At 41.2% G+C, this 19,468-nt stretch overlaps 2 protein-coding genes across 17 annotated transcripts in view; one reads left to right on the top strand and one right to left on the bottom strand.

Annotated features, from left to right (window-relative positions):
* Positions 1–208: 208 nt before the first annotated feature.
* macir (macrophage immunometabolism regulator) lies at positions 209–3,462 on the bottom strand. The gene is made up of 2 exons (XM_060049827.1): positions 3,311–3,462; positions 209–1,956 (listed from the first exon to the last, which is right to left on the bottom strand). The coding sequence occupies exon 2, from the start codon at positions 1,929–1,931 to the stop codon at positions 1,296–1,298; it is 636 nt and encodes a 211-aa protein (XP_059905810.1). The 5' UTR covers positions 1,932–1,956; positions 3,311–3,462; the 3' UTR covers positions 209–1,295.
* A 193-nt stretch (positions 3,463–3,655) lies between these two features.
* ppip5k2 (diphosphoinositol pentakisphosphate kinase 2) overlaps positions 3,656–19,468 on the top strand; it is a 27,139-nt gene continuing 11,326 nt past the window's right edge. For 7 of the 16 annotated variants that reach the window (XM_060049812.1, XM_060049805.1, XM_060049804.1 and 4 more), the window contains exons 1-25: positions 3,657–3,986; positions 4,414–4,701; positions 6,672–6,867; positions 7,162–7,252; positions 7,352–7,437; positions 7,746–7,900; positions 8,249–8,350; positions 8,450–8,611; positions 9,322–9,443; positions 9,613–9,714; positions 9,810–9,896; positions 10,015–10,090; positions 10,175–10,284; positions 10,617–10,702; positions 10,801–10,926; positions 11,320–11,441; positions 11,830–12,012; positions 12,253–12,394; positions 12,621–12,844; positions 13,162–13,289; positions 13,595–13,709; positions 14,313–14,420; positions 15,048–15,164; positions 15,813–15,986; positions 16,945–17,118. In XM_060049812.1, coding sequence (XP_059905795.1) covers positions 4,531–4,701; positions 6,672–6,867; positions 7,162–7,252; positions 7,352–7,437; positions 7,746–7,900; positions 8,249–8,350; positions 8,450–8,611; positions 9,322–9,443; positions 9,613–9,714; positions 9,810–9,896; positions 10,015–10,090; positions 10,175–10,284; positions 10,617–10,702; positions 10,801–10,926; positions 11,320–11,441; positions 11,830–12,012; positions 12,253–12,394; positions 12,621–12,844; positions 13,162–13,289; positions 13,595–13,709; positions 14,313–14,420; positions 15,048–15,164; positions 15,813–15,986; positions 16,945–17,118 — 3,159 coding nt within the window. In that variant the 5' untranslated portion in view covers positions 3,657–3,986; positions 4,414–4,530. Of the gene's footprint in view, positions 3,987–4,413; positions 4,702–6,671; positions 6,868–7,161; positions 7,253–7,351; positions 7,438–7,745; positions 7,901–8,248; positions 8,351–8,449; positions 8,612–9,321; positions 9,444–9,612; positions 9,715–9,809; positions 9,897–10,014; positions 10,091–10,174; positions 10,285–10,616; positions 10,703–10,800; positions 10,927–11,319; positions 11,442–11,829; positions 12,013–12,252; positions 12,395–12,620; positions 12,845–13,161; positions 13,290–13,594; positions 13,710–14,312; positions 14,421–15,047; positions 15,165–15,812; positions 15,987–16,944; positions 17,119–19,468 lie in introns of all 16 variants that reach the window. The other 9 variants (XM_060049803.1, XM_060049802.1, XM_060049801.1 and 6 more) reach the window with 5 other exon arrangements.

Raw genomic sequence — 19,468 nt, 5'->3', positions numbered from 1 at the left:
TTCAGGTTCATTTCTACTTGTGAACGGAGGATACCAATTTTAACATGATTAATGAGATCCCTTTCTGGCTCTTAATCATTTTAATATGATTAAGGAGATCCCTTTCTGGGTCCGAAGAAGCCTTCAAATATGCTGTAAATAACAAAACTAGGATATTCCAATCCTCATAGGACAAGGAAACTGAAATTATTAAGTGAACAACAATAAATAATAATATTTGGGTTTATTCGTTATTTTGGTACATGTCATTCGTAAATGTAATGGCTTGACATTTAGTAATTGAGTTGGTTTTCCCCTTACAGAATAACACCTATCCAAATGATAATGCTCCTTGGATATCTTTCATCAGCCTTCTAAAATGTATCAAAGAAAGATCACAACAATGCAGTTTCTTAACGTTTTTGGAGATCGAGTTTCACATACATATGGAAATGATGTAAATACATTTTGTAAATAGGCAACCCCAGGCACAGTTTTAGGCAGCAACTAAAACAAATCCTACACTAACACTGTTACTATTTCTGAGTATCAATCATAACTTTAGTAAAAGAAGAGACTAGGTCTGTCTATAGTAAGGTTCAGTTTCAGGCACTACCAGACACTAAGCCTCACCCTGGCAAATCCTCTAAAGAGGATTGGTCTTAAATAACCTCAAGTCTAATAACAGTCACAGGTAAATATAAAGCCTACGTTTCTTCTTGGACAGGAGGGTAATGAGAAAACTTTGTCGAGTAGTTGATTTTACACAATGCTTGCATACAGCGTACAAATAGTTTCGGGGTATAAGGCTAGATTGTTTGAAAACGGAAAGAGTGTGCTATATTTTTTGTTTGGATTATATGTGTCAAACAAAGTGCAATCAAGTGGAGGAAAGGATACAGTATTCTGCAAACGTGACAGTAGTATAATCCATTTTTTACCAGTGTTAATAGAAACATTGTCAGCACACACATACATCATCTCTTTCATTTGCACATAATTAACTCATATTACGGTACAAACATAATATTATCAATATATAACTAGTTATTGCTAATTTTGACATACTTCACATTTTTGTAACCATCCTTCCTTTTCGAAATATTATCCCTAACCAATTCCTCACAACTGTGAATAACTTAATATGCATCTCCATGCTTAGCCTCCACCTTCCAATTTTTAAATCAACAATATTAAATATTAAATAGTATCTCGCTAACAACCCGCCTATCATATGAACATGGAAAAACAAAGCTGCAAGCACCAAAATCCCTAGCAAGGGCAGATGGTGCCTAAAAAGGCATTCTGACGTCGTTTCATGTTTGGTTTCTGGAGAACAAGCACTCTCCACGCAGAGTCAGGTGTTGAAGCTGGAACTGGAGAACCTCTGTGTCGGTTGACTCTTTAATACTCATTTTATCTAGATTGAGGTAGTCTAGAGACTTGGCCTGCGCCCTGTTCCCTTTGATTAGACAGAGGGGTAAGGGTCCATGAAGGCCCCTTCTAGACTCCCCTTGTGTCAAGGACCTGAGCAGGGTGTCACCTGAGCTGGGCAGACGCCTCCGACTCCGCCCATTAGCAGCGGGCACGCCGTAAGGCTGGTAGGATCGGCTTTTGGCTTTAAGGACGTGGGATCCCCGGTGAATACCCAAATCGTTCGCTTTGGGTCCAGTGGTCGAAACAAAGCCAGGAGATGCGCCCGGTAGAGAGCTCTGGTCCGGGGCGCTGGAGGACCAGTGTTGGGCCATTTTCAACAGCTCTTCACCTGTGGTGAAGCCCACCAGGAAGTTGGAGTCCATGTGAACAATCTGGTATCCACCAAGAGTACTTTTGATGGGGGAACAAGGGGTGCTGGAACAGCGGGGTCTGTCCACGTCCGGTTTAAAGGTGGCTATGGCCTCTTCAGCAGAGAGGATAGGCACTGGTTTCCTTGATACTCCACCGATATCCATTTCTAAATGAACAGACAACGCCTCACTGGAAAGAGAAAAGGCAGATAGAGAGGCACTCGCGTTTTGAAGGTTGGAGTAATAGTAATAAGCATTTACCATCGCTCCATGTTTGAAATCTGATTCCCCCCCTTGATGTTAAGTGTCTAAGATAACCTTGTGATACAAACTGACTGAGGCTAGGTCAGAACTTAAAACAGTTGTATTTTTTAGGCAATGTATTACACAATTAAGCCTTTAAGAGTTTGTGCTGTTACATTCATGATTTTACGGTTATTACTATTCGTTTACTATTTCTTATTTTGTGCCTCCTGGTAAACTGGTGGAATCAAGTAATCGTTAAATTCAACATGAAAACGAACCAGTTAGCTAAAATTAAATTCAAAATATCATATCTTTTTTGAGACAGGGTAAACAGAAGAGTAAGCAACGTTTACATCACTTAATGCTCTTTTCAACACACCATATGCATGCAGTAAGTGTTGGCTTAACGTAGGCTTTTTTTGGGTACCATAGAAGCCCGCATATTTTCTGACAAGGTGATTATATAATATTCAGTACAATAAATAAACATTTAACAAACAAAACATTCGTCTTATACAGGTTCTAATCTGTATTTTTCAGGCATGACACTAACAAAATCATCGCTTAATATTCAATCAATCAGTCTGAATTTGAGATTATACCACTGAGGAGATGAACTGAACAGCCTAGGCCTTCTAAATGAATACACTCCCTCTGGCCTGTGCAAGTAAGAAAGCACGGCGCATGCTTAGGCCTGTAACGTAAGTAATACGTGAGCAATATCGTAATCGCGTAAATTGCATCTGAGAATAAAGGATTTTAGCATTGGTTTATTAATTATTGTTTTTCTGTAATTTGGTTTCATCACATAATATGTAAGAGGGCCTACATTCCGGTCAGGGTATATCACATTCTAGGCATTTACAGATATTTATTATCACCGACAAACCCCACAGAAATAATGAATAAATATAAGCTCTTGCTAAAATTGATCAGAGCAATGCACACTGTTGGCTGCTGTATGCTTTAGGCCAACTATGACGATGGATGTTCATGTTTGTGATGGCTATGTAAAAGAACAACACTGCTAAAAATAATGCACAATAGATCCCGTTCCTTAAGATGGCAATTCCATTTAATAGGCAGGCACATGTCAACGAGCGCACTATTATCTTTTCAATTGAAAGGATGGAGGGGACGCGATATGGATTTGACACAATCTAATATGATGGCAGTAACCATATATTATATATTGTGTATTGTAGCTATACGCCGGTTTCTATGTCAAACATATGGTCATCTAATAAATAGCGTCACTGGGTTATTTTCTTTGTATAACGGGTAAACCGATAACAAACCTGTATGCTGGCAGCTACACCGCGACGTTCACGCCTCTTGTCTTCGGACGGTGTATGGCACGTTTATCATCAGACGAGTGGACTGGCCTTCTATTTTTTATACGACTTCCTGTAAATACTTTCAAAGTAAAACACCTTAAAACGCTTACACACACACACACACACACACACACACACACACACACACACACACACACACACACACACACACACACACACACACACACACACACACACACACACACACACATTGATCGATATTGGTAATGGATGTAACATTTCTGAATTGCGTGTTAATAAGAGAGAAGACGGCCCCATTACTTTGAAAAATGGAAAAACAAATTCCCGGAAGCTCAATTTGGATTGTACCTAGCTTGTCACAACAATTACTAATCCGTGGAGGAGAGGAAGACATGTCGTACAAGCACTGGATTTGATACCTATCGAAAAAACGGAGCAATTGCTATTCTATTTTTTAAACCAAAGCATATGGTTGGTCGCAAATTTGAGCAAAGAACATATCGGGTCGTATCTTGTGATATTGCTCTAAGTCATCTGTTCAACTTATGCAACTGTGAACATCAACAACGTTAACGTTAGCTAGCATAGCCAGTACACAATCAATCGTCAAACCAACAAACTCTAACATATGTTGGTCTCAGTATTCAATCCAAAGGTAAGGAGAAATCTGACTTTACTCTATATTCATAGTATTCATCCCTCTTACTTTGATTTTAAAGTTAACCACGTGTGTTATTCTGAAGGAAGTGGCAGCTATAATCAAAAATGTCAACTTGACATTACCCTAGGATAGTCATATGAGCATCTTCCCAGTCAAAGCTCATTATAAATATCATCAACATCAACTACGTACGATCTGTGATGTATCAGAATCGACGAAGATGAGCGAGCCATTCTGCAGTGCATAATAGTTGTTTGTCTCGATGAAACTCCTGGTTAAAGGAAGAACGCAAATATCGCACAATGCTTTCTCTGTAACTCTTCTCGATCATTTAATGAAAGACCTGAGTGAACCTCAGGTCTGAACCTAGTGATTCAACCCCTTGTAATCGACTTTAAATCTTTTCCTTTTTTTACTTTAGTGAGTAAGACAAAGGTAGAGCCTTTTGGTCCATGGCAAGAGAGAACCAGAGGCCATGTCGATGTGAGGATTTGTGAGAAGTGCAATAAATTGGGGATTTGGTGTTGGAGAGAGAGCCATGTCCTCAGGAGCGGAGCCCCCTGACAACCTGGAACATCCACGATTTTTTGTGGGCTGTGATGACGCCGAAGGAGAGGAGCTGATCGATCCTGGGAGAGTCATGGGGTGCGACTGTCTCTACGAAGATGTTGAGGAAGAGGAGGAAGACGACGATGAGATGTATGACTCGGTAAGCATTCTCCTACATGACTACTACCCATGTGGTGCTAACCCAATGTGAATCTTATTTGAATGAATTGCTTTCTGAAAATATTGGGTTAAAATAAAGGTTAAATTAATAAAACAATTGCCCTGGCAACATCAATAACAATCAAAACCCTGCTTCGGCTTACATTGCGTGGCATTTGGAGACTGGGTTTCTGAGGAAACCATGTTAGAAGAGGCCCTATTGCATATAAACCTAAGCCCTGTTGGAGGTCATGTTAAGTAAGCGTGAGTATAACTGTTAACATCATACATGTGGTTGAGCTTCAGCCGGTTTAACGTAATGTGCAACTTGGGGTCCTCCTATAGGGGGGGGGGCATGATAACTGGCAATTTTGGTATTACTACACCAAAATAAGTATAAAGCTCAGGAATATTATCCTGAACCTGAAATAACGTGCTGTATTATTACCAGGATTTAGACCTGACCTGAGAAACTGGTGAGGTGCACAAGGCCTAGATCTGAGAGTTGCACACTATCTGTTTTTCCTGTTTTACCTGTTCTACCTTGTTTTTTTGCGAAATCTGTCGTATTTGTTAGCCTAGTAGTATGTTTTGGTTCGTGATTAAGGGACAGAATTGTCATCATTGTCTCATCAATCTATAGTTTTCAATGTGTGTGGTTATGTTGCATTATAGTGGTGGCCTACATTTGCCACATCCCCACGTGTCACTGACCGCAGTTGCATTCTTCAATAGTTCTAGAGTCAGTGAGAGAATGTCGAGACACATTTTAATACTTAAATTAAATGGTGTAAATTGTGCACTATGAGTCCACCACAGTACAATTCCACGGAAACTGATGCCCTTAGTTCAGTAACAGTTGGACAGTTCCAATGAAGGATGGAAGTGTGAACAGGGCTTGCCAATGACAGGCCACGGATTAGAGTCTGTTGCTGTCTTTCTGCCATTTCATAAAACAAGATTCCTCATTTATAAGGAAACATATCATGTTAAAACCTAAGTTCCAGGTCTGCTAAATCTGTGATTTTCTTTTTAAGTCTACTAGTTTTTTCTTTTGGCAGCTGATGTGCGTGGTGAAAGTATAATATATTTTCTAAACAAAATGGTAAACCATTTATCTTTCTCAATCTCGCTATGTTTTGAGGGGTAGGATTAACCTTGTCCTTTCTATTGGACACACAGTAACCAATAGTAAGTCTTGTTCCACTCTACTGCTCTTATATAACCCTAGTCACAGTCTGTGCTCTTCCCACATACAGTCCTTTCTGGTTTCCACCTTGTTTACTCATGTTTATTTTGTCCCTGCAAATTGAGCTTCCAGGCCAAGGTGTACAGTTTTGAAAAGTATAGTTCAATAAATGGATTAGTGGGGTGGTGGAGGCTCTATGAGGTGTATTTTTGTTTTTACATTTAAAAAAAAAAGTTTTTTACTTCTAGATGAAACGTTGCAGCACTTTGTTGTAATTCCACCTAAACAACAAGGTGTATCATTTCCAAAGATACCGCTGTCATTTAGATTCTCGAAAAAGATGGTAGTGGTTAAGAGGTTAAAGGAAACAGTCTGGCAGCCATAGATGTTAACTTTGTTGTTTGTAATACATCAGCCATTGACCCCATCCACTGGGCAGCACTTTAACTATTCTTAGTTATGTTGGAATATAGAGGATGTAACACCATCTCAGTGACTGTTCATGTTGTAGACATCTTTGTGCTGCTAATGGACAACTAGGATGAATCAATAGCTCCTGTATCAGAGTTGATGGTCAGGCAGACAATGACGAATGGCCGGATGTTGACAAAGTAATTACAAGTTATTGTATACTACAGAACATATTACTCATTCCATTATAATGCCAACGCTCTTTCTTTTTTGTGTAAGTAAGAATATTGTTTCACTATGCCTACATTTACCTGATATCTTCTATCAATCTATTTAAATTGAATCAAACAGTTTTTGTTGTCTTTTCTCAGCCACCAGAGAGGCAGATAGTGGTCGGCATTTGTGCAATGTCGAAGAAGTCCAAATCCAAACCGATGAAGGAGATCCTGGAGCGCTTGTGTCTCTTTAAGTACATCACCGTGGTAACTCTGGAGGAGGATGTCATCCTCAACGAACCTGTCGAAGACTGGCCCCACTGTGACTGCCTCATCTCCTTCCACTCCAAAGGTAAGGACCCTTGTTTGTCCATCGAGATCAGGTCCCCCGATGTAAGTGAAAACGCGGTGGAAACACAAACTGAACATTCAGTTATGATTAGTCATAATGTACATGACGACTACTAAGCAGGTACTACCTGATGGTTAATGTTTTTACTGTTTTTGTGCCTTATTTATTTGCAACATCTCTGACTAATCAACGAAACCTTTGAGCCAATTGTTCGGTTTTCTTTGTTATTATGGTTTGATACCACACAGTTGAACACCAAGGCTGAACAATAAAATACATTATTGATCCCGCTAGGCTTTCCTTTGGACAAGGCCGTGGCTTATGAAAAACGAAGAAACCCGTTTATCATTAATGACCTGGACTTCCAGTACTCTATTCAAGACAGGTGAGCTTGTTCAGTGGACATAAAGGTCAATCCATATGGGATTTCGGGTCTTGATGACATGAGGTGTCTTATTTGTTTATCAACTAACATTTCTTGCAGGAGGGAAGTGTACAGAATACTGAAGGACGAAGGGATCCAGCTACCTCGCTTTGCTGTGCTCAACCGAGATCCCGCGAGACCAGAGGGTTAGTGGGGGTAAAAAACAGAAGTCATGGTTCATAGTCATGCAAATATGTAAAATTAATATTTGCGCTGATTTGTTTTTCTATTATCTTCAATAACAATATAACGAATACAGTCATATATAATTATACGAAAAACCTATAATAGCCCTTTCAAAGTACCTGAGTCATTGCCAATATTTTTCACCAAACTTTTGGTCGCATCATGCAAATGGAAGTACGATAGACATCAGCTTTCTGTCTGGCAAATTCAGAATGCATCCTGAATTATCCATTTTATTTACCAACACCTGTGACTGCCACCTCCTCAGAATGTAACCTGGTGGAAGGGGAGGACCATGTTGAAGTGAACGGGGAAGTTTTTCAGAAGCCCTTCGTGGAGAAACCAGTCAGCGCCGAGGACCACAACGTCTACATTTACTACCCCACCTCGGCCGGCGGCGGCAGCCAGCGCCTCTTCAGGAAGGTACGCCAGACCGACCTTGGGCCAAATCAGTTGATTCTTTAAGGCGCTGCCGAAGATCCGTCTTCATTGTTGATGCGGTTTGAAACGGGTCACAGTATCAAAGTACATGTGAGGCCTGCCTCACATACTAGCTATACACAAGTTTAGCTTTACAGGATTTAATATTTATACATGGGCTTAAAGAACATGCATGTATGGCATGCTGAAGGCTTTAATGATTTTAGATATTTCGGTTAAGGGCCCATGGAATCGATGTAAAAAGAAACAGAAATTATGAGGTGACTCATTTTTGCCAATATGCTTGCTTTTCTTTTTTTCTTCATTGCATTCAATATTTTTCCCATTTAGATTGGCAGCAGAAGCAGCGTTTACTCACCGGAGAGCAATGTCAGGAAAACAGGCTCCTATATTTACGAGGAGTTTATGCCAACAGATGGCACTGATGTCAAGGTACGGCTCTGCATTCTAGATGTTGCTCTGAGATTGATGAATGAGACGGAGTAATGGCAAAGTCTGATAATATGTGTCAATGCCCTTGTATGTTTTTAGGTGTACACAGTGGGGCCTGACTACGCCCATGCTGAAGCAAGGAAGTCTCCGGCCCTTGATGGCAAAGTGGAGCGGGACAGTGAGGGCAAGGAGGTGCGGTATCCCGTCATCCTCAATGCCAGAGAGAAGCTCATTGCTTGGAAAGTGTGTCTGGCTTTCAAGGTAAATCTGTTTGGTAAATACTTTTAGATGCTTTTAGTCTTATCAGATGCTACTTTCTGAATAAGGCTTATTTAATTGGATCACTCGAACAAAGAGGTCAGTGTTGGAATTGTAGCTTGTTGCCCCGGAAAAGGATTTGCAAAGGTGTGTTCACAGCAAAAGCGAAGCAAATTATTTGCGCCGCACCGGATACATACAAAGTCAATGCAAAGACCCCAATAGATGCAAATTCGTCGGCTCCGCATATGGCTCGACTGGTGCAGCGCGAATGACGCTGTTCACTCCTGACAAGCTTTCTAGCCTTCTAGAGCCAAAGGTCAGCTGGTTGAGTCAAACAGTCACCGCTCTCCATCTCACTGGAGGCACTGTGCATGAGGTAGCTAGCATGGTAGCAAGCAAACAAGGTTGTTGGTAATTTGCATGACTGTTAGGCATGCAAATATCTATGATGGTAGCATTTCCTGGGTGCACTGGGTTTCTCTGTTGGTACTGGGGGGGGGACGTGTTGCCCGCGTCACCCAGGTCACTGAACCTTTGCGAAGATTGGTACTGTACCTGTTTCTTGTGCCTAAATCGATATCCAGGTGCTTGATCTATTGATTTTGTTGGTTTGTTTTTAAATGTAATCAATATTGGCCACTTCTCAATGACTTTCACTTATAAAACACGTACATTTATATTTGTATTTCCATTTTGTTTGTTCTACACAGCAAACGGTCTGTGGTTTTGATTTACTGCGTGCCAATGGACATTCGTATGTCTGCGACGTCAACGGGTTTAGCTTTGTGAAGAACTCGATGAAGTACTATGATGACTGTGCGAAAATCCTTGGGTAAGAGTACTTTCTTTATTCTTTTCTGGCATTGGAATTCATTGAATCAAGAATTGACTTTGAGAATCATTTCAAATGTGTTACACAAACCACTTTAATCAAACCTTCTTCATGCCATTTGACAAGAGTGTGATTATTTTCAACTATAAATGTGCGGCCTTGCTTGCAGTAATATCATCATGAGGGAGCTGGCCCCACAGTTCCAGATTCCCTGGTCCATACCTCTGGAGGCTGAAGACATTCCTATTGTCCCTACTACCTCTGGTACCATGTACGTAGCCTATGAACGATCCCTTCATGGCTTAGTGCGTCTCTGGTCTTCAAACAGTGTTTAAATGATTGCCTTCCTACTAAAATACCTTTTAGGATGGAGTTGCGTTGTGTCATTGCGGTCATTCGCCATGGGGACCGAACCCCAAAGCAGAAAATGAAGATGGAGGTTCGCCACCAAAGGTATTCTGCATGAACACCTTGGCTATAAGCACTGCACTACAATACACAATATACAAGTGGATAACTTCAACAAAATGTTATGGATCTGTGATGGTGTTTTGTTGTTTCTCTCGTTAAGGTTTTTTGATCTCTTCGAGAAATGTGATGGGTACAAAACTGGAAAGCTAAAGCTGAAGAAGCCTAAACAACTTCAGGTGGGTGCAAGGGTACTTATGATGCTTATGTTTATGTTTGTGATTAATATGTTGGTTGATAATGTTAATTGCATACATCTGCAGGAAGTGCTGGATATTGCTCGACAACTATTGGTTGAAATCGGGCTCAAAACAGACTGCGAAATCGAAGAATCCAAAGCAAAACTGGAACAACTGAAGACGGTCCTTGAAATGTAAGCATGTCATCTAAAGACATTAAAGGGCCCCTGTTTTACCACCAGGTGTCAGTGTGATTAGCCATTACTAGACGTTTCACCATCTGACATCACAAGTGTGCAGTATCCACCTAGATACAGTCTACTGGGTAGGCTGTTAGACTTATCTATTCAGCATGCATCTGGGTGGACACTCCTACTTGTGATGTAAGTAGTTCCATGTGCATGGCAGATTTGATACGGCTTATAATGCCTAATCACACTCACACCTAGTGTTCCAATAGAAGCCTTTAAAAGTATTTATTAATTAGAATGTTTTAGTAATCATTCCACACATTTTTTTATTTCAGGTATGGCCATTTTTCTGGCATCAATCGCAAAGTGCAGATGACATACCTTCCCCACGGTTGCCCGAAAGCCTCTAGCGAGGAGGAAGGTAATGGAGTCCTCGTCATTATTCCATCAAATAGTTGATTTCTATACCCTGCATTCGTTGCTTTGAGACTCCATCTTGGCCTGTGCGTTGTCCCTCAGATGTGCGTAGGAAGGACCCCTCTCTGCTGCTGGTGCTGAAGTGGGGAGGGGAGCTGACCCCAGCAGGGAGGGTACAGGCAGAGGAGCTGGGCAGGGCCTTCCGCTGCATGTACCCTGGAGGACAAGGTAGGCGCGCTGATCGAGGAGAAGGCCCCCCCCCTTTAAACACCCTGCTGACGTCTGGGAGACACTTTGTTCCGTCGTTTATTGCTGGGGCTGTATTTGGCTGGGGCTATTTAAATTCGTCACACTCAGAATTGGGGGCGTATCAAGAACGTTTAATTGATGTTGGCCGGTAACCCAAAACTACCCGTGATGATAAATGTTTAGCGTTAAAGCTATCGACAATTTGAGTTAATTGAATAGATATAACTTCTTTATTACCAACTACCTTCCTCGTCGTCATCTACCATATGTTGTTTTACGGTTTCGTTGGTCTATAAAGAGCTTTGACCACAATAGCTTCCACACATGCTGCTGTTGTTCTTCGTTAACCACGCGTTCAACGGTCTTGGTCAGGTGACTACGCAGGGTTCCCAGGCTGCGGTCTTCTGCGCCTACACAGCACCTACCGCCATGACCTGAAGATATACGCGTCGGACGAGGGCAGAGTGCAAATGACCGCTGCGGCTTTTGCGAAGGTCTGTTCTCAGTTCCTCTCAAGGCATTCTATTTGTTTTCATTGCTTTCATTTCTCCCTCCCTCCGAACATGAGGTGTGTTGCGTTCATGCTCCTGTGATTGACAGGCAAGATGGATTTCCCGAACCAATCAGGGAGGAGACGCCCTGATTTTTCAGAAATGAACCCAGAGCCTCTAAAATCAATATTGTATCATACAGAGGCAGGCAGAATAAACTAGAAACAGAAACTCTCAGAGCCCATTCCACTCGGCAAAAACTGACAGGCGACAATGACAAGTCTAACAAATTGCGCTCTGATGATAGCTCATAAATCGTTCCTAATGGGCCATCGTACATACTGTAAATCTAGAAATACTAACTGTGTGTCTTTGTCCATTTGGCCTATAGGGTTTGCTGGCCCTGGAGGGGGAACTCACGCCCATCTTGGTGCAGATGGTGAAGAGTGCCAACATGAACGGCCTGCTGGACAGTGACAGCGACTCGCTCAACAGCTGCCAACAGAAGGTCAAGGCCCGGCTCCACGACATCCTGCAGAGGGACAGAACCCTAACCCCCGAAGACTATGAGAAGGTTTTTAGATATTCAGCTCTCATTTGTGGATGCATGAAACATTGTCTTTAAAATCGACAAGACAAATCCTGATGAAACCACAATCCAATTCTAAGTCATGTGGATGAGATAATCGTGTTTTTCGACCAGTCGAAAGCAGGGAACATCATTTCATTAGAGTGTGTGGAGGAGGTATCGCCGTAGTCATGCACACATTGGTTTGATCATAACACTGTCTAACGGCAACGTTTTTATTTCCAGCTGGCTCCAACCAACGGCGCATCGTTAGTGAAATCGATGGAGATGATCGAGAACCCGGTGAAAACCTGTGACAAGGTCTACACCCTCATTCAGAACCTAACGCAGCAGATCAGACAACGGATGGAGGACCCAAAGTCAGCTGGTACATCTCAATTAAATTAAGAAATGTATTCCTTTTCTGCATTATGTAAATTGTTCTTCTAAAATGTGTTGGGCGTGATTTGAGTAGCATGGTCTTTTTTTCTGTTTTCTGTTTCATTTTTGGTTGCAGTTGGTAGTGGTGCGTTGAAACAGTCGTCAGGCGCATTCACTTAATACTTGGAATGTTTTCCTTCCCTCAACCTGTTTCTGTGTCGTCTCTTCACCAGACATCCAGTTGTACCACAGCGAGACGCTGGAGCTGATGCTGCGCCGTTGGTCTAAACTGGAGAAGGACTTCAGAATGAAGAACGGACGGTACAACATCAGCAAGATCCCGGACATCTACGACTGCATCAAGTACGACGTGCAGCACAACAGCTCCCTCAAGCTGGACCACATGATGGAAATCTACCACCGCTCCAAGGCCCTGGCCGACATCGTCATCCCACAGGTAGGCCTCTGGGGGGCATTTTCTGAGGTTTTCTCCTTGAGATCTGGGAATCAGACGATTTTATAGATGGATTTACATTTATTTTGGGTTCTATGTCCATGAGCAAAAATCCACATGCACCTTTTTTCTTATTAGGAAATGGGAGATGAGGACAACAATTTACAAAAAAAACATTCCAGAGAGTTTTTAATTTATTTGAACCTATATTTTATAATATATATATATATATATATATATATATATATCCCTACATCAGACTTATACTATACGTGTTCCCTGGTGTAAATGCTAATGACTCTATTCTAAATCTGTTGTAGGAATATGGCATTACTGAGGAGGAGAAGCTGGACATCGCTAAAGGCTACTGCACACCTCTAATTCGCAAGATCAAGTCGGATCTCCAGAGGACACAAGACGACGACACTGTGAACAAGCTGCATCCTGAGTAAGAAGTATTCAAAGTATAGTTTCACTAGTGAAAGGTCATTTCTTGGAGACTGGAGCCATACAACCCTCCCATAACAAAGAATATGTACCAAGCTCTTTTGGGCACTGATTTCCACCTCATTTATATTTGGTTACATGTTATTCATAATCGTGGATTTCTTACAATGTCAACATGTTATTGTTCGATGTTACATGCCCATGGTAAAATAATTGTGTGGAAAAGGCTTTAATGTACAAATTGAATATAGTGTCTTAATATAATAGCTATAATTTTTGTCTATAATTGAGGGTGGACCGTTTCAGGTATTCTCGTGGCGTGATGTCCCCCGAGAGACATGTGAGGACCAGGCTGTATTTCACCAGTGAAAGCCATGTCCATTCGCTGCTGTCCATTCTGCACTACGGACCCCTTTGTGACGTAAGCCTCAGTTGGTGCATCGGTACAACATGTTTTATTTCACGTCACATGAACCATCTATCCATGCAATAGCCTGCAATTGGTGATTGAGAAAGAGATACAACATTTTTCTTAGGTCAACTAATGCTTATTTTCTCGCTCAAATTTTATTTTATTTTTATTATTTTGGGGGAAATTATAGTGAGTAGAAATTATGCCACAGGCTGCTTTTAATGCGAAAGTTTCTTTTTTATGATCCCACAGACAGTAAAAACAGTACCTAAGTGTCCAGCTATGATAAACATTGAATGTTCACAGTTTTGCAACGGAAATTTGACTACCACACACACATTTCTATTTATCAAATGGATCAAAAACAATGTAAGATGACGATGTGATTAAAGATATTGATGATGTAGTGACATTTTTTCCATGCATTCCTAGAGGTTGTGATTTTGTACAAAATTACATTGTTACATTTGAGTGGTCAAAATAATTGTCTATCCATGCGGAAACTGTTCCTTTTACTGTTTGTCACTGTGTGTGTGTGTGTGTGTGGGAGGGGGTTATATAGATGCAATTCAACTTTCCATTTTGTCGTACGTTTTGCATTTTTCTCTACAGGAGGCGAAGGACGATCAGTGGAAAACTGCCATGGATTACCTGAAAGTCGTCAGCGAGCTGAACTACATGACCCAGATTGTAATCATGCTTTATGAGGATCCCAACAAGGTACTGCATCATCTGCTACTGTTGATTGGATTATGTTTAATGATTTATGCTCAAAGGGCTGAAACCTCATTGTTTTCCATTGGTTTATCATAATTATAGGATTACTGTTATTCAGGTACTTCTGTTTTTTTGGATTTTATATTTGATTATTTTTCCGTCTCTGTGACATTTCCTATCCAACTCTGGGCTATTTTCCCACACTTCTAAACTACTATTCACAGTACAATGCAAAGCCCACAAGGAGGAAATCAGGCTTTGAGTGAGTGTGTTTGTGCATGTGTGTGTGTGTGTGTGTGTTATATTTCTTCCTCTCCTCCAAAGATGAGTTGTTGTTATGACAAGCTATGTCAAATTGAACTTACTTGAAAAGTAATGTGGCCATGCATAATTGTTGTGTGCTCTTCTTTCACCTGCATGAACACGCAATTTTGAAACGTTATATTTAACGTTACAATGTTCAATGTGTGTGTGTATATTGAAACGGCAGCCTATAGAGTGGAAAGCGATTGTGGCCTAGCCAAAACATATCTTTTGAATTGAATATGGGAATAAAAATGCCATTGCAGCCTGAGGCTCTGTTCCATTGTGGATGAATGCAGTGAGTAACTGACTCCCTGTTGACCGCAGGACCCCTCGTCTGAGGAGCGGTTCCACGTGGAGCTCCACTTCAGCCCGGGGGCCAAAGGCTGTGAGGAGGATAAGAACCTCCCGGCTGGCTTTGGCTACAGGCCAGCATCTCGCGAGGTAAACAGCTATATCCTGGGGAGATAGATATATATATATATATATATATATATATGTGTGGCGGATGACGTTAGCGGGCGAGGGGGGGTTATGAGAAGTGGGTGGACATTCTGTAACGCATCCGTGTTTGTGGTTGTTTCCCTGTTCCTTCTCTTCTGGAGGCAGTTGGTATCCAAAACCAAACTGTTGCGGCGCAACCGCACACCGTCATGTTATCAAAACCAACCTGTATTCAGGTCCCACGGTGCGAGTAAGCGTTGGCTCGTGGCGCCCACTGCTGTCGAGATGAATAAAAACGAAATTGTAAAGGGCTGATGATGGTTCCACGTCGGCGCCAGGCAGACGCTTCGGCGCAGTCGTGAACCTGTCTTGGTTCTGTGGCAGGTTTGAGTGAGCGGACCAATCACGGCCCTCGCCGCTGCGTCGCCTCGACGGAGGGTTACGTCAGGCCCTTGCGGGGGACACAAGGAGGGTCCTCAAGGACGTAATGGGTCCGTAAACACCCTTGCGTTGCGTCGCCGTGGAGCCATAATCAGCCCTTTGGTCTCGGAATGTAGACTTACGAAGAGGAACGCGTCGAGAAGCCTCAATTGTTCAAACAAAACCCGACTCCATTGTGTACACTGATTTAAATTCCTCACCCACCAGAATGAGGGCCCGAAAAAAAAAGCCCAGGCTACCGACAGCGATGAGGACGCCTGTGCCGCCAAGCGTGACGAGCCCGACCGGGCTCCGGTGAACTTCAGACCCCTGGTGTCGGACCCCATCTACATCCACCGGAAACCCAGCATGCCCCGGGCCAAAAAGATCGGCTCCGTGGAAGTAAGTGACCGATTTCACTTTCAGTGGGACTTGATCAATGTTGAAAAGCGAAACGGTTGGTGTTTACCAAGTACCACATCATCCATCTCTCCATCTTTGGTTTTATTTAACCTCTTACTAACTTTCGATAGTCATTTAAGTCAATATATGTTAAGTATTGCACAATTGACGAGTATGATTTAAAAGAGTATGGCTTTCTAGTGTACTTGGTTTTCGAATAAGCTTTGGGAACACGCACGCACAATCATACACAAAGGATAATTTAAAGGATACAACCTACTCATAACCTTTTGTTGATATTTTCTATGTTGGTTTTTCAGAATTGGGGGCATCTATGGTGACTTTTAATGGGCTTAATTGCTTGTCGACTGTTTATCTAAAGCTCTAAAGTTTGACTTGTTACCATTATTAAACACTACCACACACAACTTTGTGTGTAAACAATGTTTATGTGCATCGTATGTAGTGTAACTTTTATTAGCATCATCCTTTTGAGGAACTGTCCCTCACTACCATTCATATTGCAAATGTGTGGAATAACTTATGGAAAAATGAACTTTCTTAAAGGTGATAATCCTTCCTCTGAAAAATGTTTTATACAATGTACTAAGGATATACATGAACAACTAAACCTTTTTTGCCCTGCTGCATCTCAAAACAGTGTTGGGCCCCATAGGGAGAGATAACAGGGTTGTTTTGTAAATGCAAATTGTTAAATGTGCTTCTTGAACATCTTCATCATTGTGTTCATTGTAGAAATCTCCACTTAATCGGGTATGAGCACTTTACTGAACTTTCTGAACTGACGCTGAAAACGGATGCAAATGTGTATGCTCACTGCCAGCTACTAGGATTGATGGATCGATTTTTTTTATGTTTCATGTATGAAGCGACAGCGTGTTTTATCTGTTATATGGCATGACCGTGTGCTTTGTTTTGACCCCTCTCTCACTTCCAGGAAGAGAGTCCACTGAGTGTCTCTAGCCCAGACTCAATTGGTACCTGGCTTCATTACACCTGTGGGGTTGGTACTGGGCGTCGAAGACGCAGATCAGGGGACCAAATAACCTCTTCCCCTGTCTCCCCCAAATCACTGGCTTTCACATCCAGTATTTTTGGCTCATGGCAACAGGTTTTTACACCCTTTAACTCATTACCATCACACTCAAAGAAAATCAAAGCCGACTCGTCTTTTGCACGTCTGTGCTTAAGGGGAATGAAGCTGTCTCAAGGACTTCTAATCAGCAGATCAATGTAAAGGTGCTGCCATGTTTCGCTTGCAGCCTACATGCTGTGCAGGTCAAACATGGCATCATGCAGGCAAAAAGAACTGCTTATTTCACAGAGTTTTTGTGTCCCAATGTACAGCGTTTGTGTATTTAACAGTGGCAGGTACAATCTTAATGCCTGGTTTCCATTGATAAAACAACGTAGTTGCCTTAAGGCTGCAGTCCAGGGATCTCCCCCTGGATTAATTTATCTTCATGTATACTAAAGATACTTGAAGTACTCGCCATGGAATAGGATTAATTTAGGCCTTTGATAATCTTTCCCCTACTTTTGTCAGCTTCTTAACCATGTACCTTAGTTACTCTTTACTTTATATTCTGTATGTAGAAACATGGTCATTTTAAAGTTCAAGGCTGTTTATCTGTAGCAATCGTTAAAACACTCTTCTTTGGTGTCTAAAAATACATTAAAATAACTTTTGATCTATCAAAAATAATAAATTAGTGGATTTATGAGCGTTAGATTAATACAAATTTAGTTTTCCTAAGGATCCGTCAAACAGGATATTAATTAATCCCTGTTTTTTAACTTGGTTATACTCCAATCGTCTTAAGATTTCTTAACATCTGTTTGAAAAAGGATGAAAGTCCATCAAACAAATATATATTTATATATTGGTGACGTAAAAACAACAATGGACCAACGCATCAGCGAAAGTAAAGCATGGTTGCTTTGTTTTTTATAGATTTCAGCTATAAAAAACGATTTACAGCAGCCAGCAACTTTAAATTCACCCTAAGTCATCAATTTACTTTATTTTCCTTTCCTGTCCTTTCTACATCTTATTTCCTAGCTCATAGCATATTAGAAACCAGTCTAATTGGTTTGCTTGTAGTCATCTTTGCGTGTACTTAACATAGAGTTCTTTATATTCATCTGCTGAAACACAGTTGTTCCTTGTGACAGTTTTTGTTGACTGGCAACATGATATAGTTTTCTGTGCTGCATTAAGGTACCATAACAGACATGTTTCTTTCAATCCTTAAAAAGATTGTTTCGGTCTTTCTGTATTGTTTATTGGTTATTTTTGTGACCTTTCGTTCCACAATTATTATTATTTTTTATATCATCCTAAAAATATATAATATATATTATAGTTGTGTATATACAACTTTGTCTAGAAATTGAACTGTTTGGCATGCCTATTAGGTCCAATACTTAATGTTGCTGATGAGGCATAGATGTTGATGGTGATGAATCGATTTACGTTGAAGTTCAATTTGGCCTTGACAAACATTTCTTTCTGCATTCTCTGATTAAACCTATAACCTTGATGCATGCACGGCTGTCTGCCCCCTTTTGCTCATGAAAATTAACATTAACACCACCAATTTGATAACCTACCTTTTTAACTTTAACTGGTAGCTGCCCATATTTCCTACTGAAGCAGTCGAGGACGACTTGGCTTAATGGTGGTGCTTTCATTGTGAAGCCTTCTGGTTGATGTTCTGTGTGTTGGAAGGGTAGCCGTTTTGGTGAAACAAATAGTTTTGGAACAAAATCCCCCATTCCCCTTAAACTATGATGTTATCATGTGCACTGCATCTACTGTAGACGGCTACTGTTTTAGTCTGAACATTGAACTGAACATTGAAGTTTTTAACCAAGTTACATTCCATACGGAAAGTATTCAGTGCGCATCAACACCATTGGATGGTTGCAAATAACAGATATAATCCGTAATGGTTAAAACCAAACTTGCTATCTGGTTGGCAGGAAGGTGAAACCTTGTTAGGTCATTCTGTGTGTTATAACCTGTTTTACATGATTTTATTATTTTGCTGGTTTTATTTATTTCTTTTCATTCCACTATTTCCATCAAGGCAAACAAAGTTTGCTGCATTAACAGTGTTGTTATTTCTGCAATGACCGATGCAGATAATGCTGTGTAGATCCTATTGGTTCTAACTTGCTAGTGAGATGAACATTGGTCCCTGTCTTATGAATGAATGAAAAGGGTACATACACGTACAGTGTATGTACTGGGTGTTAACCTCCACTTGTGGAGGATCTTGGGACTCCTTGGCTCATCAAAACAATGAGAGCTAAAATCACATTACGAAAATAGCCCCACAGCAGAAGGAGCAGATCAGAAGGCCTTTTAGTACCAAGAAAACACAAAAGGCCAACCCCCTTGGCAAATATTGGTGTGTTATCTTTACTTACTATATGAGGACATTCATGCCGTGATC

Source organism: Gadus macrocephalus, chromosome 4 (genome assembly GCF_031168955.1).
Source record: "Gadus macrocephalus chromosome 4, ASM3116895v1".
NCBI classification, from domain to species: Eukaryota; Metazoa; Chordata; class Actinopteri; order Gadiformes; family Gadidae; genus Gadus; species Gadus macrocephalus.
This window is presented reverse-complemented; position numbering and strand designations above follow the sequence as displayed.

Coding starts and splice junctions, on each gene's coding strand:
- macir (XM_060049827.1), bottom strand. CDS start 1,931: ATGGATATCGGTGGAGTATCAAGGAAACCAGTGCCTATCCTCTCTGCT.